Here is a 23,657-nt window from a genome sequence, read left to right on the forward strand (position 1 = left end):
GAGGAACTCTGCCATCATTCCAGCAAGCAAAACCAGGCTTTTTCACATGCTGGAAGATCCACATGTTAAAGTATCTACTTTAACATTTTCTGGAGATCGTGTGGTCCCTGCTGTCTTCCTCCCCTCACTCCTTGCCCACAAGCCCACTGGGAACCAGATCCCAGTATGAATGCTGTATAGCATCTTCCCTTCAGAAGCTCGAGGGTGCAATATTAAAAGCAAAACTTGCAATGTAATCTGATTTTTGTCAAAATACTTGTATCTAAATACACACACAAAGTCAATCTGTATGTATAGAAAAAAGATTAGAAAAATACACTCAGATATTAAGAGTGGTGATATTGGACTGGTGGGATGGCAGATATTGTATGTGTATGCTCTGCTTTGTCCAAAGTTTCTATAACAATATGGAACTATTTTGTAATTAGGGAAAAAAACTTATAGAAAAGGTAGCCAATTGCAAATGGTACATAAAACAAATGCATTAATTCTTCAGGCTCCCATGTGCCACAGAAATAACCCTCATCAAAGTTTGGGATAATTTGCCTTCTTTCCATAGACAAAAGAATAAATCTTCAAAATGTGCTCACATTTGTGATGTAGTCCTGAAAGACTTTATCATTATATCCCCCAAATAAAAGTTTAAAGACATGGACAAAGCAGCTGCATAGCTTGGAGCAGAGGAAGATCTAAGGAGCAGGGAAGGAGGGAAAGCTTCCTGTGTCTCCTCTTCTGTTCTGAGCCTCACTATTGCCCTTATAAACCATGAATAAAAAATTCAAAAGCCTTCCTAATTTGGTAAACAATTAATGACAAATTAGTGGTTTTGTCATTTTTTTGCCAAAAACAAAAACAAAACAAAAAATATCCACATATATCTCTAGTAAACCTGGTTGCACAAAAAATATATAAATGTTTTGACCAAAACAAGAACTAAGAACATTTATTTAAATGCTGCTAATGTGATCAGAGAGTTTGAAATGCAGTGTACACTGGCAAACCAATGAATGCCATAAACCTCCTGAACCCTATTCTAGCCTCATGGGCTATGCCTCCCCAAACTGCACATTCCCAACACACACAAGTGCATACTCCCAGCACACACATCCTTTATTAGTCTACCCTCCAACCCTCAATGAATAGGCAAATTCATTCAAGTCACTGTGCAATTAAGAAATATTCTAATTGAACAGTAGAAGACAAAAAACTCAAAATTTTCCATCACCCCTTTTGTTGATATAACAAAGTTAATATTACTTTACATTGCTCTCAGATTGCTCAACCCAGCAAGAACTTGTGCCAAAGCTGTGTGGAAGGAAACATGTGTTTAGTCATGGACATGCTCATTAACATGTGCCTGCAGGTTTACTGACTAAGAAGAATGTGGTAATTGATGTATCTGGAAGAGGCCCTGGAAGTGAGATCTCAGGAAAAGTGTGAAATTCCCTTACTCTCTCTGAATCAAACTAGAAAGAAGCAACACAACATAGGTTGGAGAAGTTGAAAACTGTTTGTGAATAACTGATTGAGGCAATCTGAGAAAAGTCAAGTTCAGCATAGGTATAAGATGGCCAAAACTCCTGGTTTGTTGGGACAGTTTAGGTATACACCTACCATTTTGTTATAATTATATATTGTACTCCCTTTTATTATCAAAAGTATTTCAGTTTAGATGATAAATTATATGAATACCTAAGTCTATATGACTGGACTGTAATAATAACTGAGAAACATACAGTATGGTCTTCAAAATACCTCTTAAGAATTTAGTAGAACTCACAGTGTCAAGTAGACATTAAATATGGTAGACTTGAGTGGAGAGAGAGGTTTATCAAGCTTCAACTCAAGACCACTCACCTTCCTCTGCTCAGATTCCTGCTTATCAACTGTGTTAATCAGAATGCTTTCAGCTGCAGGTAACCAAATATTCCACCCATAACCTCCTAGAGCCAGATGAAATCATTATTTCAAACTTTTTACAAAGAAAGACTTAGTCTTCAAAGAAAACTAGTGAGAAAAAATTTAGTTAGATTTTTTTATTCAAGCTGAGGGGGTAAGGCAAGTGGCTGATAAATCGAGTTGGTACATTGGGTGTGCTGAGGCTGCCAGCCTGAGTTGATTGTTGACGTGATCTACCCTATCACCAGATCCTGCCAGTGAGTTGCAGGTCATAAGAAAACCAAAATCAGATCTATCCTCACTAAGAGAAAACCACTGCAAAGGCATGTTCATTACTGTACTGGAGTAGGAGCAGCAGAATCATCATCTTACCTTTCATATTAAAACAAAAGTTCAGAGATTACAATGGGAGCACTGAGATCTAAAACAGGAGACCAAGAACTCTGTAAACAAAAAAATCCTCATGATGGGGACTATTATTTTACTACTCTTCTTTATATATTGGGGTAGTCACAAAAGTGCTCTACTCAGAGGTCCTTCAAGATAGCTTGCAATGGAGAGCATAGCTGACTGAAAGCTTTAGCTGCCACCTTTTAGGATCTGCCTTTCCATTTGAGCTGATGCCACTAACCTCCAACTGCTCCTAAACAATGACTGGTCAGAGCACTGGTAATTTTTAGTGACAGGGCTCCTCTAGTGAGTGACTTTTGCTCAGGGCCACCCTGTTGGCCCAGGCCAAACTATCTCAGAATTGTACTGTGGCGTGGGGCTTTTCCTACCTGAGCATTGCTTCCTTCTTTTTGTTTTTTCACAGCATTCAAATCTGAAGGCTCTCTCTTACCACTTCAGTTCCCTTTCACTCTCCATTTTTTGTGGGTGATTACTCCACATCTGCTTCTTGGAGTAATCAAACTGATACATATATATAGTGACTAGCACATGAGATAAAAAATCTAATTATGTGCCTAATTGATCTTCACTGGTTCCCAGTGAGAACATTATGTTTCTGGTTCAAGAACCACAGGAATATCATCCTACTTCCTAATCAAACCTCATATTTATTGAGGATAATTTGTGTTCCTAGATATTAACTACAACTCTTCCACAAATCGAGTAAGTCTAAAAGAATAAACAAAAAACATTATTTAATTTCCATTTGAAAAGTGAAATCAATATTTCTAGGCATAAGGAAAAAATGTTTTCTTCAAGCTTTAATGTCAGTTGTATTGCTCCTTAATATTCATGAAATAGTTTGTAAAGGGAAATTGGGTATATAACATTCTGTATCCTTCTTCATTTGTCAGTAAACACTAATTAAATAGCTGCTATAAAAAGTAAATAAATGTGTTATAGACCCAAAATTTCTAAATTTTGTTTCTAGAATAAATTTATCCTTCAAATTGTTTCATTTAAGTCCTTAAGAAGCAGAGGGCAAGGCAAGATTAGATGAGTATGAGATTTATTGGGGTAAGTACCTATGAGAAAATAATGGGCAGAACATGGTGGTGTGTTTATAAATGTTTAACAACTGGGTCTGTGGAAAAAATGTATACATGTATGGCATATACATGTATAAGTTTATTATAAATTTTACTGGTATAAAGGATGTATAACATAATTCACAAATAATAAGAAATTGTTGTGGACCACTCTGCCTGGTCTAAGGAATTGTAACTACCCACTGTGGCTAAGGATGAGTCAGTGATCTCTGGAATGTGAACCACAGGAGACAAAGCTTGTCTCTGGTAGCAAATGCTGCTTCAGTTTCCTCCCTGCCCCCAAAGCATGGTCAGAAGTGCTTGATGGGTAAGACCCCTCACAGTGGGAGGCAACCTAAGCCAGACTCAATCACTTGGGAGGCCTTCATGGAAGGACTGGGGGGGGCTGCAACAAAGAGGGAGTAATGGACTCTCGCCCCCAGGCTTTGACATAGCCTGAGTCCCCATGTTCTCTGGGAGAAGTGCTTCCTGGCTCTAATCCCCTTAAGCCTGAATACCTGATGGGGAGAGGTGCAGCTCCTTGCCTTGCTAGAGCATGTCCTGGGGAAAAATCTGGCATCACAAAGACTTCCTGAAAAACCTGTGAAATCTGCTCCGCTAAGAGTGCTTTAATTCATATGTTAATGGTTCGAGCAGCAAACCCTAAAACTCTCTTCTTGACAGGCTCTGACTCAGACTAAGCCCTCAGATTTCTTTGAAATGTTCTCTATTGTTGATCCTTGCTGCCCTGTATTCCTGTGTATTACAACCCAATAAAAGCCTTTGGAGGAAGGGACTCAACACTTTTTTCCCCTGAGAAACTGGCCACTGCTCAAGGCCTTTTTCCTCTGGGAAACTGGCCACCTCTCCTCCCCAAGAAGATCACATCATGTCTCTGTCATGTTTACTTTCATCCATGGCACATGGGGGAACTTGTGAGGAAAACTGCCCCCACAAGAAATGTTCTTTATTGTAAATTCTGTACAGCCAAGTTATTGTCATAGTTTGCTTCTATTGGTTTTTGACAAACTCTTCTATCTATAGCCAACCTACAGTTATAATTCAACCATGATTTAACAAAATCAGAGAAAATACTTAATTACTATCCAACTTAGCAAAGAGATCACATAAAGATAATAGTTTTCTACTATTTTCACATTCTTTTGTTTTGTTTTTCTTTTTGTTTCTTGTTTGTTTGCTTTTGTTATTTGCAACATGATGACTATACACAATGTCTACTTCTAAATTTAATCTACATTATGAAAATTTTCTCCACGACTGACCTAAATCCAGATGTGGGCTTAGCAAACATTTTCTGTAAAGGACAAGGCAGTAAATATTTTTTACTTTGTTGGTCAGGTGATCTGTTTTGCAACTACTCAACTCTGCCATTGTTATGTGAAAACAAGTACAGAAAATATGTCAACAAATAGGAAGGGCTGTATTTCAATCAACTTTTATTTATAAAAGGAGGCAATTAGCCAGCAGGATCTCCAAGGGCACATTTTCATGCCCACCACACTAAGAAAGAGTTAAAGCCTGTTTAATTAACAAATGATCCCATGTTATATCAAGAAGTCTCTCAAGTCCAGTCCTGGATGGTGTGGCTCAGTAGATTGAGTACTGATGTACAAATCAAAGGGTCACCACTTCAATTCCCAGTCTAAGCACGTGCCTGGGTTTATGGCCAAGAACCCAGTTGGGGCATGCAGGATGCAACCACACATCAATGTTTCTCTCCCTTTCTTTGTCTCTCCCTTCCCTCCTCTCTAAAAATGAATAAATAACTTCCAGCCAAGATGGAAGCATAAGTAGACACACTGTGCCCCCTTGCACAACCAAAGGAAAGACAACAACAAATTTACAAACAAAAAAACAACCAGAACTGACAGAAAATTGAACTGAATGCAAATCCAAAAACCAAGGAGTTAAAGAAGAAACATTCCTACAGACCGATAGGAGGATGAAGAAAGGCATCCAGGCAGCGAGGACTTGGGGCAAGGTGGTGGCTGCAGGACCCAGAGAGGAGGGAGCCAAAGGAATGGGTGGTCCCACATTTGAGTGCAGATAAATCAGGAGAAATAACTGGGAAGTGAGACAGACCATGCAATCCAGGGTTCTAGTGTGGGGAAATAAAGCCTCAAAACCTCTGACTGAAAACATCTGTGGAGTTGAGGCAGCAGTGGGAGAAACTCCCAGCCTCACAGGAGAGTTCACTGGGAAGACCCACAGGGTTCTAGAATGTACACAAGCCCACCCACCCAAGAATCATCACCAGAAGGGCCCAATTTGTGGGTAGCAGGGGAAGTGACTGAAAAATGGCAGAGAGTGGAGCAAGTGGCATCATTCCCTCTCAGACTCCTCCCCAACATATAGCCTCAGGACACAGCCATGTGGGTTGCCTCAACCTGGTGAACACCTTATTACCTAACAGGCATGATAAGAAAAAAAAAGTGGCCCAAATGAAAGAACACATCAAAACTCCAGAAAAAAAAATACAACTAAGCAATAAAGAGATAGATAAGCTATCAGATGCATAGTTCAAAATACTGGTAATCAGGATGCTCACAGAATTGGTTGAATATGGTCACAAATGACAGGAAAAAATGAAGGCTATGCTAAGTGAAATAAAGGAAAATATACAGGGAACCAACAGTGACGGGAAAAAAACCAGGACTCAAGTCAACAGTTTGGACTAGAAGGAAGAAATAAACATTTAACCAGAACAGAATGAAGAAACAAGAATTCAAATAAATGAGGAGAGACTTAGAAAACTCCAGGACATCTTTAAACTTTCCAACATTGGAACCATAGGGGTGCCAGAAATTGAAAACTTATTTGAAGAAATAATGAAGGAGAACTTCCCCAATCTGGCAAAGGGAATAGACTTCCAGGAAGTCCAGGAAGCTCAGAGAGTCCCAACCAAGTTGGACTCAAGGAAGCACATACAAGGCACATCATAATTACATTAACCAAGATTCAAGATAAGGAGAGAATCTTTTTTTAAAGCTTTTTTTAAAAAAAGATTTATTATTATTATTTATTATCTTTAGAGAGGAAAAGAAAGAGAGAGGGAGAGAAACATCAATGTATGGTTGCCTCTCATGTGTCCCCTGCCAAGAATTGGCCTGCAACGCAGGCCTGTGCTCTGACTGGGAATTGAACTATGATCCTTTAGTTTGCAGGCCAGTGCTCAATTCACTGAGCTACACCAGCCAGCACGAGAGAGAATCTTAAAAGCAGCAAGAGAAAAAAGACAGTTACCTACAAAGGAGTGCCCATAAGACTATCAGCTGATTTCTCAAAAGAAACCTTACAGGCAAGAAGGGGCTGGAAAGAAGTATTCCAAGTAATGGAAGACAATGATGTAACCTTGGAATACATCCAAGATTACTCTATCCCACAAAGCTATCATTTAGAATGGAGGGGCAGAAAAAGTGCTTCCCAGATAAGGTCAAATTAAAAGAGTTCACCATCACCAAGCCATTATTATATGAAATGTTAAAGGGGCTTATCTAAGAGAAAGATAAGAAATATGAACAGTGCCCTGGCTGGTGTACCTCAGTAGATTGAGCGAGGGCCTGTGAACCAAACAACCTCAATTTGATTCCCAGTCAGGGCACATGGCTGGGTTGCAGGCCAGTTCCCAGCAAGGGACGCATGAGAGGCAATCATACATTGATATTTCTCTCCCCCTCTCTTTCCCTTCCCCTCTAAAAATAAATAAATAAAATCTTAAAAAAAAGAAATATGAACAGTAAAATTACAACAAACTCACAGCTATTAACAACAGATCCCAAAACAAAAACAAAAACAAACTAAGTAAACAACTAGAACAGGAACAGAATCGCAGAAATGAAAATCACAGGGAGTGTTATCAGTGGGGGAGTGGGAGGAGGAGGAGACGGGGGGAAAAGGTACAGAGAATAAGTAGCATAAATGGTAGGTAGAAAATAGACAGAGGGTAGGTTAAGAATAGTATAGGAGATGTAGAAGCCAAAAAACTTCTATGTATGACCCATGGACATGAACTAAAGGAAGGTAATGCAGATGGGAGGGGGTGTAAATGGGAAAACTGTAATAGCATAATCAATAAAATATATTTAAAAATATACTCTGGCTGGTGTAGCTCAGTCCCTGGCTGGTGTAGCTCAGTGGATTGAGCACGGACCTGTGAACCAGACAATCGCAGTTCGATTCCCAGTCAGGGCACATACCGGGGTTGCAGGCCAGTTCCCTGCAGGCCAGTTCCCAGCAGGGGAGGCACGAAAGGCAACCATACATTGATGTTTCTTTCCCTCTCTCCTTCCCTTCCCCTCTAAAGATAAATAAATTAAAAATCTAAAATAAGTAAATAAATAAATAAATACATACATAAAAGCTTTAAAAAATAAAAACAGTTTTTTAAAAAGTCCCTCAAGTTCAGTGAAACACAAACATCAACCCTTATTAGTGAGATTTAAAAGATCCCAGTGACAAAATTTATGTACTTTTGAGGCAGATTTACTTACAGAACCTTTCAGAGGTACTAAGCAAAAACAATTTGTAGCCTACATAGTCTCTAGGTTGGAGAGGTTGGTTAAAAATTAAAATATAAAATGAATTTTTAATAGCCATAATGAAGAAATATAACTGAAAATTACTCATAGATGAATACCAACAGAAATCTATATAAGAGTAATAAATACTTAAGTGAAATGTGGAAAGATCTGGAAAGATTAGTTGCCCACTAATGGGAGAAAAACAGTTCTGTTTTATCTCCCTTTCAAATAGGCAAACTATGTTTATGTCATTTACTTTTATTTAAAGTTGAAGGTAGAATGAGGATTATAACTGGTGTTTTAACATTCTCCCAGGCCCCTAATTCTCTCAGTTTTTAACTTCCAATCCTCAGTTGCTAATCTGCTTAAGCAACACCACAAACAAACAAGCTGGTTGACACCCCAGATTTCCTCCATTCTTTCTTGGTCCCATAATTGAACAGAGTTTTAAGTAAGAAGTTTCCTGGAGCCAATAGTGTAAAAAGTTCCTAGAGCCTTCAAAGTATTTATGCCCTCTAAGCTATTCACCTCTGGGAATCACTCCGGAGAAAATAGACTGGTACATGGGCAGAGTATTAAGTATTATTATTTATAAGAGTGAAAAATAATGTTGGATCATTTAAAATATTTTATTGTGTATTTATTTTTCTGTATTAGAATGTGTTATTTCACTTAATCAGTTATGAACTGAATCAGACCCCCCAATTCATGTGTTGAAGCCCTAAATCCCACCCTGTACCTCAGAATGTAACAATGTTTGAGGATAGCACTTTTAAAAGAGTTGATTTAGTTAAAATGAGACTTTTAGGGTGAGCCCTAATCCAATCTAACTGATGTCCTTATTAAAAGAGGACATTGAACACATAAAGAGACATCAGGAATGTACACTAAGAGAGAAAAGGCCATGTGAGGATGGAGCAAGAAGGCCACCTACAAGCCAAAGAAATAGACTTCCACCAAGATGGAGGCGTAGGTGAAAACACTGTTCCTCCTCGTACAACCAAGTTTAAAGACAACAATGTTTTAGCAACAAAAATGCAGCCAAAACATAAAAAATTGAACTATACGGAAGTCCAACAACAATGAACTCTTTAGCCAGACCGTTAAGAGGAGTGGAGCCAGCAGCAGAGCGGGATCAGGCAGGAAAGATCCCCCAACCCAGGCATGCAGGTAGCTGTGGGCGGATCCCAGGTGTGGGGTAGCAAAGGGGGGACCCAGTGAGGGCACAAGGTGGCAGGCTGACCACGGTCACACATTCGCACACAGAACCAGGTGAAGGAGCGAGCAGTGAGACAGACCGAGCAGGCCCCAGTGGCGGAAAGCAGCAGAGGGGACTGCTATTGCCCCTCTTTGACCCCACCCCCACATACATAGCATCATAACCCAGTGACTGAGTTGCCCCAACCTGGTGAACACCTAGGGCTCTGCTCCTCATACATAACAGGTGTGAACAGACCAAAACATGGCTCAAGAAGAAGTAAAAGCCCCAGAGCCGATAACTCTAAGCGACCAAGAAATAGCCAACCTATCAGATGTACAGTTCAAAACACTGGTGATCAGGATGCTCACAGAGCTGGTCGATTTTAGTCACAAATTAGAGGAACAAATGAAGGCTAAACTAAGTGAAATGCAGGGAAATGCACAGGAAACCAATAGTGATGGAAAGGAAATGGACTCAAATCAAGGGAGTGGACCAGAAGGAAGAAAGAAACAACCAAACAAAAAAGGATGAAAAAACAAGAATTAAAAAAAATGAAGAATGTTGCATCCGCTGTCACGAGAAACAGAAGTTCGGAGACTTTCAGAATTTTCAAGATGTTACTTAATTGGCCAAGTTTTACCTGCGCAGGGGCGAGCTCTCTGAGTGTCCGAGAACACTATGCTCAGGAGAGCTGCAGATGAGAGCCACGCCCCGGCGCTTACAGCTATGTCCTTATATAGGGGTATGCAAGCAAGCTTTGAACAAAAGCAGATGTGGCTGTTAGCTATTGGCTAGCTCTAAACAGCTGATTGCCATTGGCTTATTAGGGAAATTCAAAAGGCTCTTTGTGTAATTGGCGGTTAGCCCTTTTAGGAAGTAAAAATTTCCCTGTTCCTGGTCAGCCTAACTTTATCCGGGGCTCATTCGGGATTGTCCCTTTTCAACATCTGTTTTGGACCTCAACAAGGAGAGGCTTAGGAACCTCCAGGACATCTTTAAACATTCCAACATCAGAATTATAGGGGTGCCAGAAGGGGAAGAGGAACAGCCACGAGTGGAAAACTTATTTGAACAAATAATAAAGGAGAACTTCCCCAATCTGGCAAAGGAAATAGACTTCCAGGAAATCCAGGAAGCTCAGAGAGTCCCAAAGAAGTTGGACCCAAGAAGGAACACACCAAGGCACATCATAATTACATTAGCCAAGATGAAAATGAAGGAGAGAATCCTAGAAGCAGCAAGAGATAAGGAGACAGTCACTTACAAAGGAGTTCCCATCAGACTGTCAGCTGATTTCTCAAAAGAGACATTACAGGCAAGAAGGGGCTGGAAAGAAATATTCCAAGTTATGAAATCCAAAGACCTACAACCAAGATTACTCTATCCAGCAAAGCTTTCATTTAGAATGGAAGGACAGATAAAGTGCTTCTCAGATACAAGCCAAAGAAATATCTTGGGAGAAACCAAGTCTACCCACATTTTGATCTTGGACTTCCCACTTTTCAGAACTGTGAGAAAATAAATTTCTATTGTTTAAGCCACACAATTTGGTATTTTATTATCACAGCCCCAGAAAATTAATAAAAGTAATTATCTAATTTTTTCATTTTGGTTATCTTTACTCTTAAGAAATTAACACAGGTGTATATATATATTTTTAATTCAAGCATCAAGAAAGGGTATATATTTAGGAGTGAGTTTCCTTCCCACTGAGCCTCCTAGACCAGCTTTCTGTAGAGCACTGCCATCTATGATTCCTTGTATATCTTTCCCCAAAACCCCAGTTTGAATAAGAAAATAAATATGTATCCAGTATTTTTATGTAAAAAGCCCCTAACTTTTTCAACTTCATCTACATTAAGAAGATAGCCCTCTCAGTTCTTTAATGTTTTCCATTGTAATGATATAACAATTTATTTAACCAGTCACATCAAAAGACAGTTCATTTTTCATTTTTAGGCTTCACAAACAATGTTGTAATAAAGATACCTGTGCATACATTCTTGCATATATGGATAAATATTGTGGGATAACTTCATATAAATGAAAATGTTAGGTCAAAAACAAGAGTTTTTAGCCTTGGCTGGTGTAGCTCAGTGGATTGAGCACAGGCCTGTGAACCAGACAATTGCGGTTTGATTCCCAGTTGGGGCACATGCCTGGGTTGCTGGCCAGTTCCCAGTGGGGGACACCCAAGAAGCAACCACACACTGATATTTCTCTCCCTCTCTCCTTCCCTTCCCTTCAAAGATAAATGAATAAAATCTTTTAAAAAAACAAGAGTTTTTAAAAGTTTGATAGCCTTCTATTCTTGCAACTTGCACCCTGAGTATAGGAGTACTAATTTCTACAATAGCTAATATCCTGTATTGTCAAACTTAACTATATTAATCAAACAAATGAACATAGAATTTCACTGACTTTTTCTTCTGTTTTGTTTGTTTTTTCATCACTATTTATTCCCCCATACCCTCTTCCACCTCCACCCATCCCCCACTGCTGCAATCACCACACTGTTGTCCATGTCCATGAGTTCTTTGTTGCTCTCTCTCTTTTCTTTCTTTCTTTCTTTCTTTCTTTCTTTCTTTCTTTCTTTCTTTCTTTCTTTCTTTCTTTCTTTCTTTCTTTCTTTCTTTCTTTCTTTCTTTCTTTCTTTCTTTCTTTCTTTCTTTCTTTCTTTCTTTCTTTCTTTCTCTCTCTCTCTCTCTCTCTCTCTCTCTCTTTCTTTCTTTCTTTCTCTCTCTCTCTTTCTTTCTTTCTTTTTTTCTTTTCTTAATTCCTCCACCCAAACCCAGGCTTCCCCCGATTCCTGCCAAGAACTGTCAGTCTGCTCTCTATTTATGTCTGTCTCTGTTTTGCTTGTTAGTTCAGTTTGTGTTTTAAACTGAATTTAATTGATTACAAGTTTCATTGAAATTTGTCATATGTGTAGGAAACAGCTGAATTTCTTCTTCTGGAGGAGCCAATTTACATCATCTACCCATATGACTACAGAGTTTCTTCTTTATTGATTTATAAGCACCATGCATTTGTTTTCTCTTTGTGTACAGTTCTATGAGTTTTGATAAATGCTCAGAATGATGTAATCACCACAATCAAGATATAGAATAGTTCCATCACTCTAAAAATGTCTTCATTCTGCTCTTTTATGATTAATTTCTCTGCCAATTTCCAATCCCTAGCAACCACTGATCTGTTCTCTATCCCTCCAGTTTTACCTTTTTCAGAATGTCATAAGTTAATTTTACAGTATATGGTCTTTTGAGTCTGCCTCTTTTCACTTAAAAATATATTTGGGATGTAATTCTTGTGTGTATCAATCTCCCATCCCCTCTCATTTTTGAGTACTATTCTGTTACATAGACATGTCATAATTTGGTTATCCATTCCTTAGTTGAAGGATATTTAGATTATTTCCAGTTTTGGGTGACTATAAATAAAACTATCATGAACATTTACATACAGGTGTCTGTGTGGATATAAATTGACATTTCTTTTGAGTAAATACCCAGATTGAGATTACTGGGTCATATGGTAAATTTAAGTTTAATTGTATAAGAAACTGCCAAACTGTTTTCCATACTGACTGTGCCATTTTGCATTTCCACAACGATTGTGAGAGAGTTCAAGCCACTCAATGTCCGTGCCAACATTTGTTTTGGCTTTCATTGTGAGAGTTTATTTTTAATTTTTTTACATGTTTTTCTCTTGTGGGTTTTTGTGGGTTCTTGGTGGGGTTTTTTTTTTGTTTGTTTATTTTGATCATTCTATGATGTGGGTGGTACCACATTGCAGTTTTAATTTGCATTTTTCTAATTATGTTGAGCATCTTTTATGTGCTGATTTGTCATCCATACCACTTCTCAGTAAAATGCCTTCAAAATTTTTTTTGCCTGTGGTATATTTAATTGTATATTCTGGAAACAAGTCCCTAAATATGTGATTTGCGAATATCTTTTCCCTATTTATGGCTTGTCTTTTATTCTCCTTACAGTGTCTTTTACAGAGTAAATTTAAGTCCCAAATATTCTTTTCTTTTTTTATAAACCATTCTTTGTGTTGTATCTAAAAATTATTCCTTTATCCACAGGAAAATAATGAAGGTATTATTTTATGGGTATTTTCTTAGAAGTCTTAGTCTTACGTTTTTCATCAGCTCTATGCTACTAGATGTGGGATATGGACCCAAACCATTTTCTTTTGAATATGGATATATGATGTCCTAGTCCCATTTGTTTAAATTTATACACACACACACACACACACACACACACACACACATACACACATATATATGGCTACCTCCATTGAGTTGTCTTTGCCCCTTGTCCAAATCAATTGCCCATATTATGTGTATATATTTCTGGACTCACTATTTCATTTCATTGATCTATTGTCTGTTTCTTCACCAATGCCACACCATCCCGATGGTGGTAGCCTAACATTTAGCCTCAAAATAATGTAATGGCAGTTCTCCAACTTACTTCTTCAAAATTGGTTTCACTGGTCTGTTTCTTTTGCCTTTTCATATAAAATTTAGAATCAGTTTGTTGTTATCTACAAAAAAGTCCTGCTAAGAGCTTGACTGAGTTTACATTGAGTTACATAACAATTTGAGGAAAAAACTATATTTTCTAGACTTTTCTCATTTGTCTATTCATTTTTTTCTTCACTAATTTGTGAAAGTCATGTGTTTCTCTTAAAGATATTCTTTAGAAGGCCTTTATCTATGTGGCTCAGTTGGTTTGAACATTGTTCCATACACCAAAAGGTCATGGATCCAATCCTTACTCAGGGCACATACTAGGTTGTGGATTTGATCCCCATTTGGGAAACATATGGGAAGCAACCAATTGAAGTTTCTCTCTCACATCAAAGTTTCTCTCTCTCGTTCTAAAATCAATAGACATTTTTAAATTAAAAATATATATTCCTTAGCAGGAAAAGAAAACTTTACTGGACCAGCAGATGTGTAGGCAAATGCACTAAGCCATGTGTATTGTTTCCCCTCCTAAGGCTCAGAGAAGAATGGAAGCAGAGACTGGAGGAAAGACTGCGGATGCTGGACAATACTGGGGAGAAGGGAAAGCAGGGGAACATTGTGGACTGAAATTCATTGTGGACTGCCTCATCCACTTCAAAGATAACAAGCCACCAAATGCACTTTTCTAGGAGATAAAACTAGCACCCCCATTATGTGACTTGCTAAGCAGGACACTTTGTATTTGACCTTCCATTTGTGAATAGATTTATATGTGAAACTTACTGCCCCCTCCCATGCTAATAGAGGTTATGGAAGATATTATCCAACTCACTCTTTCTTGCACAGAGGACAGGATGACTGCCAGTGGGACGTGAAGCTCAGGTTATCTAATACTAATTTTCTTGGAATTTTCTTGAAATTTCTTGGAAATAGCACTCCCCCAGTCTCAAAGATCCATGTAGTACAACTTATTTCTATATTTTCTTCTCATTTTGAAATCTGAATGTTCTACCTAAGCTTAGCAAAGGCAGTTATCGTGATGGGAATCTGGCTTCCCTTCATCTTTTGGGAAAACAGTCATACAGCCTTTTCTTTCTGTTCCCCTTTTGTGCAAAGACAAAAATACAACCACTTATGGAAATAAAGCAATTGTTAAAAAGAAAATACTTTATTAACAATATAGTTTGAAAATAAACAGAACTAAGTTTTCTCTCTTCATATGAATTGTATTTTATTTTTTCATAAGCATGCTTAATTACAAATGTCCAGTGAAAACAAGATAATGTTTAATACACTTGCTTATCATGCCCTAAGTGGTGTGAGCCTTCTGTTAACTCACTGTCTTAGTTCTCTGGTGAAATAGCAAATGTCAGCTCCAGCTGCCTCCAGACACATTCTGGAATTTCAAGTCACCCTCACTGTAACCTCCTCTCAAGCTCAGATCATAATCACAGAGCAGGAGGGGTTCCATCAGTAACTAGGCTCCTCTGCTCAGGGATTCCTCTCTGAGGGACAGCGGCAAAGTAGGGAACCCTGGGCAGCCAGGGAACACAGCTGGCCAGAAGGACCCTGGGGATGAGATGGGAGATAATCTGAGACAGTTCTAAGGATGTCAGTTGGTGGTATAAACTTCTGCACCTAGAAAACTAAAAGGGCTCAGCATGACTAAGAGAGCCATGGGATGGCAAGAAGGTTAGAAGAGGTGATTCTACATCACCACAATATGAGATCCAGGGTGTAATGCTCAGGTTCTGCTATGGGTTCTTATCCAATGTGGACACAACAAATAAACATTAAAAAAAGGAAAAGTATAACTTGGGAAATTTGTGCTAAGTTTGGGGGGAAAAGGCTAATAGTAAAATAGAATTTTATTAAGGACAAGGAATCAATGAGAATATATATCAAGGTACATAACCATATCTGTGGGTCAGGAAAATTCCCTGAGAAAGTGGTGTTTAAGCTGGGATTTACGAAAATGAGTTGGAGTTATCCAGGAAAATAGGAATGGAGAAATGGCTTTGGCAAGAAAGAACAGTAGATGTGAAGAGCTAAAGCAGAGCAGGAGGGCTGCAGGGCAGGGACTTTAGGTCCAAGGCAATATGTGACATTGACACAGAGCGAGGAGGGTAGCTAGCTGTTCTGTAGGAGGGTGGAGAGGAGAGCAGGGGCTTCAGAGTCCAGGCTGGAGATTCTGGATTGATGCACAGGGGAACAGGTAGCTATAAAAAAATTTTGGGAAGAATGAACTGATTAGATTTGCATTTTTAACACTTCAGATTTTGTAATACACATACACACATGTAACTTATAAAAATCATAAGTATTATCATCTCATTCATGCAGATATGATTTTATAACAGTTTACTATTAACCCTTTCTCCTTGTCTTTGTTGTCTTGGTTCACTCCCTCCCTTTATTCCCTACTCTCTATCATCCTCAAGTCCTGCACCCCTCACCCGTGTTAATAACATATTATGGGTCCTCTTACAGTTTCCTTTGTGTTCACATAGCCATGTACAGACACACATTCATACTAGTACTCTCTGTATAAACTTTACACACAAACTCTACATTTAATGGCTTTGTATTCATGTGGTAACATTTTACAAAACAGGATCATATCACAAGTTTCTGCATCTTGTTTTCTTCACTCAGCAGCACCTCATACACATGCTTCCAGGTCAATATATAGCTATACTTCATATTTCTAATGGGATCCTATTTTACTATGATGTGGATGTTTCCTAGTAAAGTCAATGATTCTTTTAGACATAAATAGCTACCCAATTTCCAGATTGTTGCTATTCAAACAATACAGTAGTAAATACTCCTATCCACAGGTCCTTTATATGAGTAGTTTTGTGCTAGAAAATAGATTCACAACAATGGAAAATTATAACAAACATATTGCAGTTTCTACTTTTAAAATGTTACTAGAATGCTTTTCAGAAAGGTTGACGAAACTGCCTTTTGAACCAGCGGTTCAAATGAGAGTTCTTTTCTCCCTGCCAGCAATCAGTGTGATAACTGTTTTCAAGTTTTCCTAGTCTGAGGGATATAAAGTGGCATCACTTTGTTTCTTTGACCATCAGTGATCATGAGATTTTTTTCATTTGTTTATTTATTAGTTCAATTTTCTCATTTGTGAATTGCTTATGAACACCTATTGCCCATTTTTCTAAAGTTGCCTTTCTATGTCCCTGTGTGTAAATATTTTATACATTGTAAAACATAACTCCTGGATTGGCATTTGCTTTAGAAGTCTAAGAGGGCAAGGAAGGGAAGGCCTGCTTTCCTTATAATGTTACCATTATAAGTCTGAAAACCTCAAAGCTGAAAAGGAAAAATAGACATACCTGTCAGTGTAAAGATGAAAAGCTTATTGTGGTAACAGGTACCATAAACAGAATGATTTGAAAAATTTCAAGTCTAAATGATCACTTGGCTGTAGTTGGGAAAATGGATTAGAGGGATATGGCCTAAGATAGCAATAGATGAATGAGGAGGCTGTTTCTGAGAAAGGAGCTGAGAAGAGAGAGTGGATAGGTCTTGAACATTAACTGAATGTGGGGGAGCAAGTCATAGAAATTCTGAAACAAGATGTTAATTTATTTCGACTTCTGGCCAAGATGGAGGCATAGATAGATTCACTTTGTCTCCTCACAACACCAAGAAGAACAACAACAAATTTAAAAGTAAAAAATAACCAGAACTGACAAAAATCAAACTATATGGAAGTCTGACAACCAAGGAATTAAAGAAGAAACATTCATCCAGACAAGTAGAAGGGGAAGAGACAGGCAGCCAGGGTAGAGAGGACTCAGAGCAAGGTGGTGACTGGAGGACTAGGAAGTTTCACATTTGTGTGTGGATGAACTGGGAGGAACAACTGGGGAGTGAGACAGACCACAGAACCTAGGGTTTCAATGTGGGGAACTAAAGGCTCAAAACCTCTGGCTGAAAAAAATCTGTCGGGGTTGCAGAGATGGGAGAAACTTCCAGCCTCACAGGAGAGTTCCTTGGAGAGACCCCAGAGTCCTAAAACTTACACAATACCACCAACCCAGGAATCATCAGCAGAAGGGCTCAATTTGCTTGTGGGTATCAGACTGAAAGCTGGCTGAGAGTCAAAAAAGCGGCATTGCTCCCTCTTAGATCCCTCCCCAACATACAGCACCACAATGCAGTGAAGAGGGTTGCCTCTCCCTGGAGAATACCTAAGGCTCCACCCATTGCTAAATAACAGGCATTAAGAAACAAAAAAATTTGGCCCACATGAAAGAACAGATCAAAGATCCAGAAATAATACAAGTAAGTGATGAAGAAACAGGCAACCTATAAGATGCACAGTTCAAAACACTGGTTATCAGGATGCTCACAGAAATAGTTGAGTATGATCATAAAATGAAGACAGAAGTGAAGGCTATGCAAAGCGAAATAAAGGAAAGTGTATAGGGAACTGAGAGTGATGGGAAGGAAACCAGGACTCACATCAAAGGTTTGGACCTGAAGGAAGAAATAACATTCAACCAGAACAGAATAAAGAAACGAGAATTCAAAAAAATGAGGAGAGACTTAGCAACCTATGAGATAACTTTAAACGTTTCAACACACGAATTGTAGGAGTGCTGGAAGGAAAAGAGGAAGAGCAAGAAGTTGAAAACTTATTTGAAGAAATAATGAAGGAAACCTTCTCCAATCTGGCAAAGGGAATACTTCCAGGAAGCTCAGAGAGTCCCAAACAAGTTGGACTCAAGGAAGCACACACCAAGGCACATCATAATTACATTACCCAAGATTCAAGATAAGGAGAAAACCTTAAAAGCAGCAAGAGAAAAGGTATGGGTACTACCTACAAAGAAGTACCCATAAGACTATCAGCTGATTTCTCAAAAGAAACCTTACTGGCAAGAAGGGGCTGGAAAGAAGCATTCCAAGTCATGAAAGGCAAGGACCTACATCCAAGATTACCCTATCTAGCAAAGCTATCATTTAGAATGGAAGGACAGATAAAGTGCTTCCCAGATATGGTAAATTTAAAGGAGTTCATTACCACTGAGCTCTTATTATATGAAATGTTAAAGGGACTTATCTAAGAAGTAGAAGAATATCAAAAGCTATGAAAAGTAAAATGACAACAAACTATCAACAACTCAACCTAAAACAAAACAAAACAAAAAACTAAGCAAAAAACTAGAACAGGAAGAAATTCATAGAAACTGAGATCTCATGGAGGGTTAGCAGTGGGGAGGAGGAGGGAGAGAATGGTGAGGGAAGGTACAGGGAATAAGAAATATAATTGGTAGGCATAAAATAGAGAAAAGGAGATTAAAAGTAGTGTAGGAAATAGAGAAGCCAAAGACTTTATATGCACAGACCATGGACATGAACTAAGGTGCAGGAGTGCTGGAGGTTCAGTGTGCAGGATCGAGGAGGGATAAAGGGAAGAAAAAAAAACCTGGGAAAACTGTAATAAGATATATATATATATATATATTTAAATATATTAATTTATTTTAATTAATATGGATTAAGTAAAAAGAATATAAGTCTAAAGAGACAGCAGAACTGGTTTTGTTGCCCGTGGGGACCTACGACAAGGGACCTAAGCTCCCGAGCTGTGATTTCCTCATCTGTAGTAATGTACACAGCATCATCTGTTTCTCCAGGTGGCTGAGATAAGATAAGTAGGTGTAAAAGCTCCTACAGCAGGACCTGCCACAAAGTGAGGCTTTGGTGTAGCTCAGCTCTCTGCCTTGTTCTATCCCTACTGTCACTAAAGATAATGGCCAGTCCTGGGGCAGGGGGTTACCAAGCCTGCCTGCTGATCATGATCACCTGGAAAATGTTTTTAAATTGATGAATTCCTGGGCTCCACTCCCAGGAATTCTCACTCTGTTGGCCTGGTATGAGGATAAAAAATTTTTGTATTGTTATCAAGCTGCCATGAGAGCTCGATGCTTAGCCAGACTTGGGAATGTCTTCTCCAAAAGAGTGCAGGGATCCAGTGGAGAAGACAAACCATTAAAATTGAGTTGGTCATCAGGCTGTACATTAGATCTCTAGAATTTAGTCACCTGAAGAAATAAAACTTTGTACGTCTCCCTACTTCTCCTACCCGTCGGACTCTAGCAACCACTATAATTAATAATGCTTCACTGCATACTTGAACTTTTAAAATACAGTAGATCTTAAGCATTCTTACCACACACAAAAAATAACTATATGAGGTGATGGAAATATTAATTAGTTTGATTTTGTTAACCATTTTAAAATATGTATGTGTATCAAGATATCACATTATATAGCTCAAATATACACAATTTTTATTTGTCAATTATAATTCAATAAAGGGAAGTGAGTGAGTCAGGCAAGAAGAGCACATGTGCTGATATGGGGAGGCCTGAAGATCTCACAGAGAGGGTGAGGTCTGTGAAAGAAAGGCAACAGCATCCCTGAGATATTAGCTGTGCTGTCAGCAAGGGCAGAGAAGAGAGGAAGGGAAGGTAGGTTGGGGTTAAATGGGGAAGCCCTTGAAATGCTGGCTAAGGAATTTGGACATTATCACAAAAGCAATGGAGACTCATCAAAGGTTTTAAGCAGGGCAGTAACTTGCTAAGATCTGTCTTAGTAACAGAGTAAAACCATCCTGGCAGCAGTGTGGAGAATGCACTCACTCTACAGATGTTGGGAGATTGTCTTTGCCAAAATTATGATTACCCAAACAGCCTAATTAGAAAAAATACCCCTTATGATCTTCTGCTCTTTTCAAGGTGAACTAAGGTACAAATAAGAGGGTGGTCTAAATGATGGAACATAGGAAAAAACATGACAAATTTGCCTTATGTTGTGACTCAAGGTAAACATCTTTATACTTTTGGCTTTTATTTCAAAATTAATTATCCCTTTTCCTTTAATACACTTGTGTGAAATGTAGGCTGGAAAATGGCTAAATCTTGGAATGTACCAACTGAGAAGAGAGATCAGCTGCTCAAAGAGGCTTTACTGAATGTAAGCCACAGCTTACTTATGTTTGATACGTAGCAACAAAGGTCCATTTGACTTTCGGACAAATGATTCATTAATAGTGACAAAAGAAATGAAAGTAGAAAGTGTCTTTTTTCACAAAGCAATTGGATGGTAAAACTGAGAAGAGCTCTTGAGTTCCAGACCAATGCCCAAGCTCTCAGGCTAATTTTGGTACAGTATGTACCCAGCCAGGAGAGCCAGGAGAGAGAGGCTTTGCTACAGGAGACCTAGAGAAGTGGGGAGAAAGAGGAAGAGAGACACTGGTTAAAAAAGTTACTGTGTTAGGCACTGAGATGAGATGGGCAACGCCCAAAGGCTCTAGAGAAAATTAGAGGATGACTGGCAACACTGGGCCACCTCATCCAAACACCATGAGCAATGAACCACTGGTAAAGTGCAAGGAAGGCACAAAGCCAGGCCTCCCCAGGTCATTGTCTTGACCACTACAAGGACAAGAGACAATGTATTAGGAACAAGGAGTTTCAGGCCCTCCCCTCAGCCTGCTCTGGCCAAGATGTTTCTAGAAGACATACAGATTCTAAAGAGGGAAGTACAATTCCTCCATGCTGAGAATCTCACATTAGATTAAAGTACTCTTTGAAAGGAATAAAGAACTGTACTTTTCCAAGTATTTTTTATAAAAAATATACTTGTTTGTGGTAAAAATTCAGGAAAATAAAAAAACTTGTAAAAATTACACAAAGTCTACCATGTAGCAGTAAATACTACTGATATAGTATTTAGAAAACCAGTGAGCATCTCTCTATTTACATAGAATCAAGAAGATAAATAATTTTTCAAAATTGTAATTTTACTACAAATGATTTTTGTAATCTGTCTTTTCACTCAATAATATGACTCACATCATTTTTTGTTGGCTGTATACTAATTTATTTAAATAATTACCTGCTTAGGATAAATTGTAAGAAACAGAACTGCTCTTAGAAGGTGAGTAGACAACTCCTGACTCAGAGTGTCCCCTGACTGTTCATACTGGAGCTATTAATTTTGCCTGACTGGTGTCACTCTCCCACTTCCCTTATAACAGACTGAAATAACTTTGGGGAAATGCCCACCTTTAATTCACCTTCCTGTGGTAAAGGGAGGGCTAACCTCACCCCTAGGCCTGTGACACAACTTGACCAATCAAAGAAGTGCCAGAGATTGGCTCAGGGATGACCATGAGCTAAGTGGATCCAGGGAAAGCCAGGGCCTGAGCCTGGACTGGAACTGTAGAGAAGGGGAACACATGATTTTCTGGGTCTACCAGCAATAATGATGGAGTCTGGGACTATTGGAGGGAGACAGTCACCCTAGATAGAGTGTTGTCCAGGGATGAAGTCAATACACAGGAAGACGAAGCTGAGAGGAAGAGGATAGGGGAGGGGAGAGTTCAGGACTCAGATTTGGAACCAGCTTTATCCTCTGGGTCCTTTGACTTCTTGAGCAGACATATACATAATCTCGTTTCCTTTTTTTATGCCTTAAATCACTAGTTGTCTTTGTCTTTTAATTTAAAAATGTCCTGAATAAGAAAAAAAAAGGTACTTCTCTGAGCCTCATCTCTAGTACATAGGCACTGACCCCAGGGCCCTGACCTGGTGGCATCTAGTGATCCCTCATGGCTGTCTGGCCACAGTGACTGATCCCAGGCTGGACACTTGCCCAGAAAGAGCATGGCTGGAGACAAGACTGGAGGGAGATAGGCACATCAGCATCTGAGCTGGAAAGAGTTCTTCCCACATCTGCAAAGAGGGGCCCTCAGAGGTGTGGCTCACTTCTTCCTGTTTTGGGGGAATAATAATTCCATTCAAAAAGGCAGGGGGGCAGAGGAGCTCATTATTAACTAAATGGGAGAAACTCTGGACTGAAAAAACAAAAACAACTTTATTTTAAGTGTTTTTTTCTTAGAATTATTAGCATGCTAATATGCATCAGGACTCTCAAAGGCCCCATGGGTCTGGGCCTGTAGGAGGTGCTCTGGACAAGCCAGCCCCTGGGCTGCCAGGTGAGAGTCCTGGGCCTGCACATCTCTGAGCCTCAGGGCAACCTTGAAGATTACATAAGCAAAATGCCTGAACTGCAACTTAAATACCAAAGTCTGCAATAAATGTTAGCCTCAAATAAGGACTCTTGTCTTCTTGACCAGAAAGCAAGCTCTATGCATTCTATTTGTACAATATTTGTGTTTTTTTCCCCCCAGGTACAACTACCAGAAGGAAATGAGCAGATCATGTTCTACTGCTAGCTGACCTGGCAGGAGGCTGGTTGAGAGATGATAGTGGAAGGTTGTTGTTTAAGCTATCAGATCAAAATACTGTTGATGGGAATTAGGTTCTTTCATGGGATCACAAGAAAAGCATTTCGAGGAACCAATGTATGGAAGATTGTGGTGTGGTGTGGTGTGGTTCTATATGGAGATAGAAGCTGTCCCCTGGGTTTCCAAGGTCCCCTCTCCATCTGCCCGCCATGGAAAAAGTCCAATCACATTCTCAGCAAGGCCAAGACAAAAGCTGGTGTCCAGAGTTTCTGTTCCATATAAAAGTACAGTTCAGTTCAACATCCTGATACTAAAATAGCCTGGCAGCAGATCCCCCACGCATGAGCAACATTGCAACAGGAGGAAGCATTACACTGAGCACACTCAAGGCTAGCAAGATAGTTGGAAGGGAAGGAAGCCTTCTGCTTCCTTCCCTTACCTGATTGGGGTGGGACCAGGGGAAGCAGGTACGTGCACCACAGAGGTCAGAATGGTGACAGGAGGAGGTGCTGTATCGAAGAAATCTGTCAGTCTAGCCTGGGGAAAAGAATGGGTTGGTTGGGGGATGGACCCCCTGGAGCGTACAGAAGTTTGGGCTGAGGAAGGACCTGGTCTGGTTCACAGGGAAAAATAATATAAACCCAGGGGAAGGAAGAGATGGTCTCTTACCCACCTAGCGAACATACTGGGTGATGCATTTTTGCAGGACCTTCTGGCCCTGAAAGTCATGTGACTCATAGCAGTGCTGGCCCCACATGTGTGTTCC

General features: G+C 39.3%; 1 protein-coding gene across 1 annotated transcript in view; it reads left to right on the plus strand.

Moving 5' to 3' along the window:
- Nucleotides 1-14,728, plus strand: part of FAM240B (family with sequence similarity 240 member B) — a 42,506-nt gene extending 27,778 nt beyond the window's left edge. Inside the window, exon 3 of the mRNA XM_037128700.2 lies at nt 14,136-14,728. Coding sequence (XP_036984595.1) covers nt 14,136-14,229 — 94 coding nt within the window. The 3' untranslated portion in view covers nt 14,230-14,728. The remainder of the gene's footprint in view (nt 1-14,135) is intronic.
- Nucleotides 14,729-23,657: the final 8,929 nt, after the last annotated feature.

Source organism: Artibeus jamaicensis, unplaced genomic scaffold (assembly GCF_021234435.1).
Source record: "Artibeus jamaicensis isolate MK-2021 breed Jamaican fruit bat unplaced genomic scaffold, CSHL_Jam_final scaffold_1964, whole genome shotgun sequence".
Lineage (NCBI taxonomy): Eukaryota > Metazoa > Chordata > Mammalia > Chiroptera > Phyllostomidae > Artibeus > Artibeus jamaicensis.